This window comes from Neovison vison, chromosome 6 (assembly GCF_020171115.1).
Source record: "Neovison vison isolate M4711 chromosome 6, ASM_NN_V1, whole genome shotgun sequence".
Classification (NCBI taxonomy): Eukaryota; Metazoa; Chordata; class Mammalia; order Carnivora; family Mustelidae; genus Neogale; species Neogale vison.
In genome coordinates this window covers 106,065,226-106,078,605 of record NC_058096.1, presented here as the reverse complement: position 1 = coordinate 106,078,605, position 13,380 = coordinate 106,065,226, and the positions used below count along the sequence as shown (strand labels likewise).

Genomic DNA, 13,380 nt, shown 5'->3' with positions numbered 1-13,380 from the left:
ATCAAAAATTTAAAATTTTTTATATATTTGTGGCTGGAACAGTGTATCAGAGGGATCAGAGTCCCTTGATAGCAGTATCCCTTCTGCAGCAGGACGGTTTGCATGGAAAGTGACATTGGTGTGGAGTCAGAGCTGGGAGGGCTGCATAACCTTGAATGTGAGGTTTCATTGAACTGTGACGGCACCATTACAAAAACCGTGCCTCCCAGGTGGAACAGAATCCTGCTGCTCGTTCATGGCAGTACCCTCCTCCCCAGACAGAGTAAGATCTTCTTTATCGCAACTCTCTGTAGACATCTGTTTAGTTTTTAGCAAACTCCTTTTTCACTGAAGTTGATTGGGTTACAGCTCTTAAGATCTTTTTTCATCCTGAACCTAGATGGTCATTACCTTCAGTGTGTTGCATACATGGAAAAAAAAATGTTTGCAAACATCCCTGATAGAGTAGCGGTCTATAAATCGTTAACCTATCCATTTTATGCTGGTATGTTTATTCAATTCATTCTAAAAAACAACACCTCCAAAACCAGGGATGATCTTACTCTAGACTCCTATATACCGAATATAAGTAGCAGTAGCAGTAAAGTTTCAGTGGCCTCTTCAACCTAAATTAAACAGAAAAATAGCATATGTGATTAAAATTCAAATGAGCCAGCTGTGTTATTTGGTATGGATCTTCACCAAGGCACTTAGCAGTGTTTTGAACTATGGTGCATTTCTTGGAAATTTTTAAAATTTTTAATTAGAGAATGAATACATGATTGAAAACCAGCATGGTTGCTGTTCACTACGTCTTTTGGTGGTCTTTTTCAGCAATGACCCAGGCCTGAATGTAACAGCATTCAGAAATGTTTTGATGGGTGTCTGATAAATGCTAAGTAACAGTAGCCATGATTGAATGAGTGCATATACCAGACAGGAAGTGATAAGGGCCAAGAAGCAATTATGAATCTAAAGTAGAACCAACTCTTAATTATCTCAGCGCAAATGATCAAGTATTTGAAATACTTAAGGCTTGAAGAATATCCCTACTTTGTTGCTAGTGACCATGCTTCACAAAACCCTGCCCTACCCTCAATAATAAGAATAATAGCTAAGATTTATTGAGTGTTTTGTATATGCCAGATATTAAGTGCTTTCCATGAATAATGACCATTTTCAGAACAGGCCAATGAAATTGGTGTTATTATTAGTGTCAACTTTATAAATGGGGAACCAACTTAGAGAGATTAATAATTTTCTTAAAGTCATTCCAGAAGTAATTGGTGGAGTCAGAATTCAAACCCACACTCCTGGGTATATGTGCTAACCTAACACTGCACCATGCTACACTTCCATACCTTATTAAATGTGTATGAGGATGGGATGCCTGGCTGGTTCAGTCGGTTGAGCAGGCAACTTGATTCCGGGGTCATGAGTTCAAGCCCCACATTGGGCAAAGAATATGATTATTTATAGATTATATAGATTTTATCTATATTCTCTATAGATATATATAGATTATAGAGTAATTATAGAAAATTAATTTAAAAAATAGAGAAGAGGATATTTAACATTCTCTTGTGGAGATTTCTAGATAACTAGGGGAGGGAAGAACAAATTCAGTTACCCATAACACATGAAAGAATTTATTCTCTTCAGTGCAAATGTAAATGGGATTGTTTTCTTTCTTTCCCTTTCTGCTATTTCATTATTAGTGAATAGAAATGCAACAGATTTTTGTATGTTGGTTTACATATCCTGCAACTTTATTGAATTCATTTATTAGATCTAATAGTTTTTTTGGTAGAGTCTTTAGGATTTTCTTTATATAGTATCATATTATCTGGAAATAGATAATTACTTCTTCTTTATCAATTGAATGCCTTTTATTTATTTATTTTCTTGTCTGATTGCTCTGACTAGGACTTCCAGTACTATGTTGAATAAAAGTGGTGAGAGTGGACATCCTTGTCTTCTTCCTGACCTTAGTGGGAAAACTTTCAGCTTTTTATCATTGAGTATGTTGTTAGCTGTGGGTTAGCAATAGATAAATGGATAAAGAAGATGTGGCATATATACACAATGGAATACCACTCAGCCTTAAGAAAGAACGAAATCTTGCCATTTGTGACAACATAGATGGACTTAGACAGTGAAATGAGTGAAATAAGCCAGAGAAAGACAAATATCATACAATTTCACTTATATGTGGATTCTAAAAAACAAAACAAGTGAACAAACAAACAATGAAGAAACAAACACAAAACAAACTAGTGTTTGCAGAAGGAGGGGGAGGCAGTAGATGAAATGGTGAAGGGGATTAAGAGGTACAAACTTCTAGTTATACAACAAGTAAGTCATAGGAATGAAAAGTGCAGCATAGGGAATATAGTCAGTAATATAATACACATCAGGGTAAGCATTTCATAATGTATATAATTGCTGAATTCACTATGTTGTATACCAGAAACTAATTTAATATTGTATACCAACTATAATTCAAATTTTTAAGAAAATTTTTAAAAGAATTTAGTTTTCCTGGCAGTGTGTTTACTGTGATTCTGTTGGCATTCCTGTCATCTGAATACATTTCATATTTCATAAATTGAAAAAACCCCTAATGTTTAATTGGTGCATTTTCTCTTAAGAAGGGTTGAAAGATACTGGCAAGGTATCAACAGGTTGGAGAAGTTTCATTTACTCATGTGTTCATTACAAACATATGTTCTCATATGTTCATTACATCTGTTTTCAAAAAAACAGATGTTTTGAGTAATACGAAGAAGAGGAAAAAACATGTCTTTGTCCCTACTTTTCTCTCTTTAGGAATTTGCCACCTAGCAAAGAAAGGAGAAATGGGTATGTTGGGAAGATAGGTGGTGTGGTGGTTAATAATGCAGACCCTGGGGAAGCCTAGGGGGTGTGTTGGTTAGGCATCCGACTCTTGGTTTGGCCTGAGGCTCTGAGGCCCCTAAGGGTCATGGGATCGAGCCCCACATTGGACTTCACAGTCAGCACAGAGTCTGCTTAGGACTCCCTCTCCCTCTGTTTCACTGTGCTTTCTCTCTGTCTCTAAAATAAATAAGTAAATCTTTAAAAAAAATAAAATAAAATAAACATAATGCAGACATTGGAGTTAGGCTGTTACGAGTGTGATCCTGATTCCTCTGTTGTCTGTGACCCTTGGAGAGACACACACTCTCTCTAAGCGTCAAGGTCAAGGTCCTCAACCATAAATAGGAATGAAAGTAATAATTACTTCCTTGGGTTGTTGTGGATATTAAATGAGACAGTAGAAAGCTTGTCGTGCAGCATATAGGAAGCAGTCAGTAGACATTAACTGTCATCCTCCTCCTCATCATCATGACGAAACTACCCCCTTGCTACTATTGAAAGACAAAGTAGATATATATGTCACATGTTAATTAAAAAAAGTTGGAAAAATAAATTAAAAGTTTTAAGTTGGTTTCAGAACAATATGTTTAAGAATATACTATTTTTATAAAAGAAAAATATGTTTGTGCATTCTGAAAGGACTCACATTAGAGAGTTTAACAGTAGTTACAGTAGGCAATAGAGAGGACTTTCCCTTTTTACTTTATATACTTCAGTATTTGACTTTTGTGAAGTTTTATTTTTGTACTTTTTTAAAAAACAGCTGATAAAGAGAAAAATCATTCTGTCATAAAACTGGATGAGGAAAGAATCATAATGGTGTTTTATATGCAAATATTTATTGAAGTGTTCGGAGGAGAGTAAATTCATTCCAACTAGACAGACTTTTCCCAGGGACCATGACTGAGCATGACATGACCGCGGGGTGAGGTTTCAGTTTGGTATGGCTGGGGACTGACAGTATGTTGAAGGGAAGCATTAGCAAAGAGGCACAGCAGGGGGAAGACTGGAGGCACATAATGGAGAACATTAATTGGCCCATTTTCCCATTTGGTTGTAATATAGGACCCTATAGAAGAAGAGTGGGAAGTAAGACTGAGAGTTCAGGGCCTTCAATACCAGCCCAAGTATTCTGAATATAGTGGAGACACATTAGGAAGCATCAGCTGGGAGGGCTGAGACAGGAAGCAGGAAGTCCCAAGAAGACCTCAGTGTTACCAAGACCTGCCTTCCCCCTGAATCTGGTTTGAGTGGGGAATGAGAGGAAGACATGAGTAGGACAGATAGGAAAGAATTTGGCAGGTTTGTAGTGACTATCAAATGTGAAAAGCAAAGGAGAAAGTAAGAATGACAGGTTTTCAACCTGGATGACAAGGAAAGTAGTAGCGTCAGTCATGGAGCTCACAGGGTGGGAGGGAATGTGGGAAGAACGGGGAGATGATTTATTGGGCCCTCCATATTTACTTTAAGGTGCAATAGAGCATCCAGCTGGGAATGACTAATCAGAGTTCTGGAGAAGGAAGGTCAGGGCTGGAAATAGATTTGAGCTGGCAGCATCAAAATGGTGGTTAAAGTATCAGGAGTCGATGAAATGACTTTGGTCTGCATTTTCTCGGCCGCAAAACTTTGATTTCCATCTCCTAGGAAGGTCTTCTCCACCCCCATCTCCTAGGAAAGTCCTTAACCAATTCCGTGTTCACATAATACTATGAAATATATATTGTATTTGTATTCTCTGTTACAGTTTGCAAAGCACTTTCACATTTAGTAAATCATTGTTACATTCTCATAACCATTTAATGGGTCATAATGGACCAGGATATCAGGACTCTGAGATTTGAAATGATTTAGTCAAGATCACAGAGGTGATCATGCCACAGATGGCAGATTTGGGTCTTAAACCAGAATTACTCTCTTCCAATCCATTGCATTTCCTACTTTAACACTGCAACTTTTTTTGTTGAAGGAAAATCATCTAAAATATCCTACAACATTAGATGAGCTAAAACTCCACTTTTTAAAAAATTTGAATTCCAGTATAGTTAACATACAGTGTTGTATTAGTTTCAGGTATACACTAAGTGATTCAGCAATTCTGTACATTACTCAGTGCTCATCATGAAAAGTGCACTCTTAATTCCAATCACCTGTTGCAGCTGTTCCCCCCCCCCACGCCCCACCCCTGCACCACCCACCTCCCCTCTGGTAACCACCAATTTATTTTCTATAGTTAAGAGACCGCTAAAACTCCATGTTTTGTTGTTTGTTTGTTTTTTTTTTAAAGAAACCTTTGAAATTCACCTTTATTGGAACCTGCCTATAGACTTTTTTCTTTAATCTTTATTGTCCGAGAGTTAAAAGGTGTTAACATCCCTAACAGGTGGTTTATCTTTAAGGCTGAAAGAGATATGTAGAGTGTCAGTTACTGAATAAATGATTGTCTTCTAATTTTTCTTCAATTTCCCCCCCTTTTCCATAAAGATGTAGCCATAGCTGTAACATATAACCATGATGGGTCCTATAGCATGCGGGTAAGTCTTACTGGTTTTGTTCTACAGTTTAGAACTAAATCTGATCTTTCTCATACAGAGAAGGGTTTTGTTTTTTGTTTTTATTTTTTTTTTTTACACTCTGGTTTCTCCTAAGCCAGTGACCAGTATGACTATAGTTGGAGAATGCCATGTGCTTTTATTTCAAACCAATTTGGTGAAATTACCCCCTCTCCAGTTCTGATTGTCTCCTCAATTTGGCTGTGGTTCCCTTAAGAATGAAAACTTGTTAAAAAAAAAAATAGTAATAATAGCTTTGAATCAGACTCCTGACAAGTCTCTAAAGTATGTGCATGTATTTACATCTAAAGCAGCCATTCTCAAACTTTTTGGTCTCAAAATCCGTGTACGCCCTTCAAACTTATTAAGACTCCCCAATGAGCTTTTGTGTTCATTACATGTATTAATATTTACCATTCAGAAAGTTAAACCAAGCATACTTTTATTTCTTACTATTCTTTTTAATGTATATTTTTAAAATTATATGTTAAATTTATCATATTAAACATTATGGAGTGAAAAGACATTGGTTTACAAGCATCACTACCACCCATCTCCTCTTTTCTCTTGCAAAATTGACACTTTGTACCCATTAAACAGTAGCACTCCACTTGCCCTTTTCTACCTCCCTCTCCTTCCAGCCCCTGTCAACCACCATCCTACTTTTCTGGGTCTATGAATTTGACTACTTTAAATACCTCATATAAATGAAATCATTCAATATTTGTCCTTCTGCAACTGGCTGTTTCACTTAGCATGTCTTCAAGGTTCTTCTGTGTTGTAGCATATGTTCAGTGTTCCATCTGTGGAGTGATATTGCATTGCCTCTCTATACCACACTTTTGTTTATTCATTCATCTCTTGATGGAGACTTGGGTTGCTTCCACCTTTTGCCTGTTGTGGATAATGTTGCTACGTACGTGGGGGACAAATACCTCTTTGAGACCCTGTTCTCAATCCTTTTGGGCATATACTCATAAATAGAATTGCTAGATCATATGGTCATGTTCTATTTTTAATTTTTTGAAGAACTGTTTTCCTCAGTGACTGCACCATTTCATGTTCTTACCAACAGTGCACAAGGGTTCCCTTTTCTCTGCATCCTCGCCAACATTGATTTTCTGTTTCTTTTTTTCTTCTTCATAATAGCCATCCTAATGGGTATGAAGTGTTATCTCACTGTGGTTTTGATTTGCATTTCCATAATGAATAATGATGTTGAGCATCTTTTCATATGCTAATTGGCCATTTGTGTATCTTCTTTGGAGAAATGTCTATTCAAGTCCTTTGCCTCTTTTTTAACTCAGGTTGGGTTTTTTTGTTGTTGTTGTTGAGTTGTAGGATAAATTGAGAAAATTTAAAACCTAAGATTACACAAGCACATGTTCCATTAGCTGTCAGGGTAACATTATCACACGCTCTGCAGTCTCTAAAAAATCCCAGTGTATATTCATGAGAGAATGAGGGTTTAAAAAGGCAAGTAACGTTAATATTATTATGAAGTGGTGTGGGGACCCTAGGAGATCTGCAGGTCATACTTTGAGAATCCCTATGAAAGTGTTCATGGTAGTCCTCAATTAAAAGAAGTCCTTACACTGACAAAATAAAATGCTGCAAGGGATTTAAAAAAATAACAACAATAATGTGTGAACTCAACCAAATTTCTATATAGTAAGGTACAAATTCATAGAGCAGAATAAATCACTTTTAATCTGAGCCAAGAGACTTTAAGTCCTACAAAAAGGATTGATTAAGGATATGCTGCAGATCTGCCCAGTGCCATGAGATACCATTTTTGTTTCACTGAGATTCAGAAAAACTGGGAAGTCTATGAGGGTTGTAATTCATATTGGTCCCTCTGGTTTGGGGGGCCCCTTCTTATTCCCTTGGTAAAGTCAGCTACAGATTTGTTCTAATCCGCTCTTTGAACTATATTCATAAATTTAGAATGAGCTTGTGTAAACCTTTAACCAAAACTGTTCCCGATCTAACCTTTATGTCCTGAGAATTTCACAAACATTCAAATGGCTGTTTTAGTAGGTTACAAAGCCCAGTAAATGTCATATTTAACTTAGGATAGATGAGAACCGGCGTATAAATACTACAGTGTAACCTGGTTCACCTCAGCCTCTATAATATATTAGAAAAGAATAGCCATGGGACTTTGACAGTAACCCCATGGGAATTGAAATGAAACATAGAGAAGATTTAAATGGATTTCCTGTGTGTAAAGGAATTTTTTTTTCTTGGGTGTGTATGTGAGAAAACATTTTTGAAACAGAAAGGTTTCCTGTCCCTTTGTCAGCTTCCCTGAAAGATCAAGTGTGAAATCTGTTCTTTGGCATTTTCTCTTACAGTGAGAAAAGTGTGGCCAGTCTCCAGCTAATTTATCTTCTTAAACTCAAAACTGAAACCCATAAATTTTAGCTACATATTGGAGAGAGAAAAGACATGCCATCTAATTAGGTGGTTCTGGCTTTTTTCTTTACTAACATTGGCATAGTAAAGCCAAATTTGACTTCAGGTATTCAGATATGAATTCTAATGTGTAATATAGTCAACTGAATTTTAATAATCTTGCTTAATTTGATTTGTATTTCTATTTCATGTTTTTATTGTTATTCTTAACATTTATCTGTAGCATTAATAGTGCTATAGATAAGTTATCTGTTTTTTTCTTTTAATTATCATATGTTGTTTCTATTCATAGTACTTTGTTTATGAGTCTTAATTTCCTACATGGCTTTTAAAAATATATATATTTCACCTGTTACCTTTTGAAACTATTAATAGTAAAGAATTGACTGATTTTATTAATTCTATAGGGTGGTTTATTTATTTTAAGGATCTTATTTTTCTCTTTATTTATTTATTTTTTTTTCCAGATTGAAGATGAAACTTTCCAAGTCCTTGGTGATCTTTGTACTGAGGGAGACTGCACTTACCTGAAATGTTCTGTTAATGGAGTTGCTAGTAAAACTAAGCTAATTATCCTGGATAATACTATTTACCTATTTTCCATGGTAACGTCTCTTTTTTTATAATAACACTGTTGAGGTCTGGGAGAACATTGCTTGACCAGAGAGGCACCCCACTGAAACATCAGGAAGAACCTTGCTTCCTTCCATCACTGCTATGACCTTCCCTCTGTGTCCTCCTCTCCGCCCTGTTTCTTTGCCACATTCCTGCTCTCCCTGGTTCTTTATTCACACAGCTCCTCACTGATAGACACATATCCATTCTCTTCCTTTAATTCTAAAACAAGTCCTGACACCCTACTTGTCAGAGTGTCTCACTGCCCAGTGCACAGTATTTTGTCAGGCATTTGGTGCCTGAATACTTTGGCAACCACCATCCTCCTGGCACTTGGAATTCTGGGCATTTGGGAGGAGGTGACCATTGAGGAAAGAGTCTGTGGACCTAATATTCCTTGTGGGGAAGGTGGGCATTAGGGAAGTAGTGGGGGTTAATGGTGATGTCTTGGCAATCAAAGGATGGTTGGTGACTGAGGCAGACGTGGCATAGGTTTGGATCAGAGTATGCCTCCTGTCTTATTGGTCCCATTTAGGAGCCTGCTGCCTGATGAGCCCATAGTTTCTACATGGGCAGAAAAGAAAATGTATTATCAAATACACTGTGGCCTCTTCAGAGTCTTCTCACATTTGAGAACCCGCTTATAGATCATACTCCTTTGTGATCAGATGCCTTTAGTATTCAGTAGTTACAGAGTAACTACTAATACTAACTTCATTATTATACAGAGTCAAGGATGATCTCACATGATCAGGCATTCCTTTCCATAGTTACTCTGCTATAACAATATGTTGGTGGAGGCAGTATAGTGGAGTGGTGACGAGTAGGAGTTCTGGAACGTGAAGCTGCTTTGGTTCAAATCCTGGCTTTACCTTGGAACAGGTGTGTGAGCTAGGGCTAGTTAAACTCTCTGGCTTCAGTTCCCCCATCTCTAAACAGGAAAAATAACAGTACCTACCTACCTCATAAGCTTCCTGTGATGATCAATGAAAATATATATATATATGGCATTTAAGAACAGTTCCTGGCTTTGACCAAGCACTTAAAGTGGGGATGCTGCCCAAAATGTCTTTCGGACAGCGGCTATCTTTTTGTCAGCAGTTAAATACATTAAATCCTTTAATTCCCTGTGAGGCATGATGCCATTACTCCTTTATATGATGGGAAACTAAGACTTAGAGGGGGTTAATAATTTGCTTAAGGTCACCAAGCTAGATTAAAACCCTCGTATTAAAGATGACTAATAGTTAACAAATAGCTTGAAAATAGTCATTATTTTAGGTATATTAATAAAACTGCAGTGGTTTGATCTTGATTTCATTTCTAGTTTGTTTTCTATTTATAGGAAGGAAGTACACAGATTGGCATTCCAGTCCCCAAATACTTGTCTTCAGTGAGCTCAGATGGAACTCAGGAAGGAGCCATAGCTCCTATGACGGGTACCATTGAAAAGGTAATCACATGAACATATGTGGTAGACAGATGTTCAGTAAGGCCCAGTAAATGGCATATACATCATTTTTCCCTCTCCAAATCTTTCCGATTGGAAAACATCCTACTCTGGAAAACAAGAGATGGGGGCACCTGGCTCCCTCAGTGGATGAAAATATGTCTTGGAGTTGTAAATTCAAGCATGGTGTTTTGTGTAGAGATGACTTAAAAATAAAATCTTTAAAAAAGAGAAAACAAGAGACTATGAGAGATTCAAGTTCTCTGTTCAGTCTTCAGTGAAAATACCCATTTACCTAGTTTATGATACTGTTATCTTTGAAAGTGGCAATTTCCATCAAAGTACAAATAATCTAAATTTATCTTTTTATGATTAAAATGGATCATTCATCAAGCATTATCCAAAGGGCTGTTTTTTAATGTTAACAGCAAACAGTTTATCACGAAATAACATTTTTTCTAATGTACCTAACTGCATGTATGTTAAAATAAAATTTGAAAGCCTGGTACTGGTGAAGAACAAGGAGCTTTGGTGTTGTATGCTATATGTATTCAGAGTTAAGATCCATACTGAAATAACTTCAAATAGTGGTGGATCAGTAGTCCTTTTGTTACACACTTGAATATAGTAGAGTCCCTGTAAATGCATCTAAGTCATAAAAACTCGACTCTACATTCTTGGTACCCAAAAAGAAGAAAAAGAAAATAACCATTTAAGTAGTGAAAATGATTGCACCCACCATTCCCCTCAACAGATGATTGCCCCAGAGGGAGTATAAGCTCAGAGACTTGGATCACTCAGTCTCCATTCCCATGGACATTCCATAATGTGGCATCTTTGCACACCTGTGGGGAAAAGATTTTCCCCATAGCTGCCCCCTAGACCATGGATTCCACCAAGCACTATTAGGGCATCATCCAGCATTGGGTGATTTGAGGGCTTTCAGAGGTGTTTCTCATTTTTCACACTTTGGGCTCTGTACATTGACTCTAGAACCTAACTCCACTGTGTGATGTTTCCAGAAACTGCTTCATCACCATGTTAACCAAGAAGACAGTGAGACATGGGATATATGAGTTCATTTATACATGTGAAAAGAAAAATAGAAATTTTTTTCCATGGTTGCCAATAAGTTTAATTCTTTGACATGAAGATAGTCTATGCATTTACTACACAGGGGCCTCAAAGCTTAGAGCACTATCCTAGACCACCTATAAAATCTAGAAAAACAGGCATGACCCTCCAATGCCTATAATATTGAAGTATATTGGTTCTTCCTTGGTGATATGGCTTGTCTGTACATATGTGAAAACAGAAAAGGATCTCAAGATATATAAAGCATATTCATTCAATTCCAGGAAAACTAGAGGGTTTGAGGATGGAAGAGGAGCTAAACAGTGCTCCCCAAAGACATGAGGGCCAGCAATGCCAGATTGACGAGTAGGTCTTTGATTGGCCCCAGCACCCCTGTCTTTGGCAGATGAGAGAACCACATAGATCCGTACTTCCACTGTATGCATCCTTACGCCAACTCTGTAGACCATGAGGGACCTCTGTCTTTTTCAGTATTAACGTGTCACTCTTAATTTCTAGATATTTGTGAAAGTTGGAGAGAAAGTAAAAGCTGGAGATTCTCTAATGGTTATGATTGCCATGAAAATGGAGGTAATGAAATCACAAGTTCACTTGCCAATTAAACTTCGGGAACTTTCAGACCTAATTGGCTTTTTGCCTTATTTTATAAGTTAATACCATTTTAAATAGTAAGAGCCATGGGTTGATGAACCATTAACTGCAGGACATAAAACCAAAACACTCTTCTTTTAAATAGGTTTTCATTGTAATTTTGTGAAATGGCATTTGTCAGTTCTGATACTGAAATTAAAGAAATTATCAGTAGCTTAAATTCAGGCAGTACCCCCAGCTGATTGTTAGGCTGTTGGTATTTTCTAAGGCCAAACTTGGGATGCCAAACATCACGTATCAGGGTGAAAACCTCAGTCAAACTAGATGAGCTTTGAGGTTTGTAGATGGTTGGAAATTGTAGGCCAGTAGTGCTCAGCCTGGCCATTTATTACAGTCCCCTGATGGGGAGAGCTTTTCCAAACTACTTCCCCAGAATGGCTGAATTGGGATCTCCTGCACTGGGGCCCAGGGATTGATAATTTTATTTAACAGCTTCTCAAGTGAGACTCTGCGGTGAAGCTTGTGGCAAAATACTAGATAGGCCAGAGTATCCCGGTCAGTGACCTTGAGTGTGATACAGGTGCGTCAGAATAGTGACTCCTCACAACCCCAAAGCACACCATAAAAATGTTACTTTCTCTGGGGTTATGGATATTGGGGAGGGTATGTGTAATGGTGAGTGCTGTGAAGTGTGTAAACCTGGTGATTCACAGACCTATACCCCTGGGGCTAATAATACATTATATGTTTATTAAAAAAATTTTTTTAAAATGTTACTTTCTCTGGTGCTGTGGTATCTAAAAGCTGGAAAAACTTCAAAACAACCGGCTTTTTAACTTTTCATCTCTCTTGCCTTGCTGCATGCTCAGTCTTCGTTGGTATTGCAGTCAATGTCCTATCTTGTGTCCCTGCAGCACACCATAAAGGCTCCAAAGGATGGCACAATCAAGACCGTGTTCTACAAAGAAGGTTCTCAGGCCAACAGACACGCTCTTTTAATCGAGTTTGAGGAAGAGGCATCTGACCAAAGAAAAGCAAAATAAACTCCGTCAAAGAAATGCCCCGTTAAGCAGTATCTTCAGTATAGTATCTACGCCAAAAAGAGAAAGTGCCTTCCTGCTTTTCTCGGAGTCTAATAAGCAGCAGTTTTACTAAATGATTATTATTAAGCTAAAACACATTTTTATCTTTGAGAATCATGTACTTGGGTCACCACTACAATAAATTATCTCAAAATATTTCATACAAATAAACCGAATTGTACTTTATTGGAAGCTAATATAGTTTGTTTCTGCCTCAAATATGATACACTGTAATGTCCTTTAGGAAGGCAAGTAGCACTTTGATCAAAAGAGAAGGACTGGAGGAAGAAAGGTGGTTTAAATTATTTCCCATTTAAAATCATGATGAAAATAGGCATAGTTCAGAGACAGAAGCAAATCTGAAAACATGATTGAGTTGAACATAATTTTCCTGGGGCACCTGGGTGGCTCAGTCAGATATGTGTTGGACTCTTGATTTCTGCTGAAGTTATTATCTCAGGATTGTGAGTCCAAGCCTCACATCTGGCTCCATGCTGGGTGTGGAGCCCGCTTAACATTCTCCTGGGTGCCTGGGTGGCTCAGTTGGTTTGGTGTCTGACTTGATTTCAGCTCAAGTCATGATCTCAGCGTCATGAGATCAGGCTCTGCATCTGGCTCGCAATCAGCTCAGTCTGTTCTTCCCGCCTCCTCTGCCCCTCCCCCAACTCATGCATGTAAGATCTTAAAAAAAAAAAAAAAATTC

The 13,380-nt window shown here is 37.6% G+C and overlaps 1 protein-coding gene across 3 annotated transcripts in view; it reads left to right on the top strand.

Annotated features, from left to right (window-relative positions):
* Positions 1–12,863, top strand: part of MCCC1 (methylcrotonyl-CoA carboxylase subunit 1) — a 56,838-nt gene extending 43,975 nt beyond the window's left edge. For all 3 annotated transcript variants that reach the window (XM_044251859.1, XM_044251860.1, XM_044251861.1), the window contains 5 exons: positions 5,359–5,408; positions 8,312–8,449; positions 9,805–9,912; positions 11,503–11,574; positions 12,510–12,863. In XM_044251859.1, the coding sequence (XP_044107794.1) occupies positions 5,359–5,408; positions 8,312–8,449; positions 9,805–9,912; positions 11,503–11,574; positions 12,510–12,638 (497 nt within the window). In that variant the 3' untranslated portion in view covers positions 12,639–12,863. The remainder of the gene's footprint in view (positions 1–5,358; positions 5,409–8,311; positions 8,450–9,804; positions 9,913–11,502; positions 11,575–12,509) is intronic.
* The last annotated feature ends 517 nt before the right edge of the window (positions 12,864–13,380 follow it).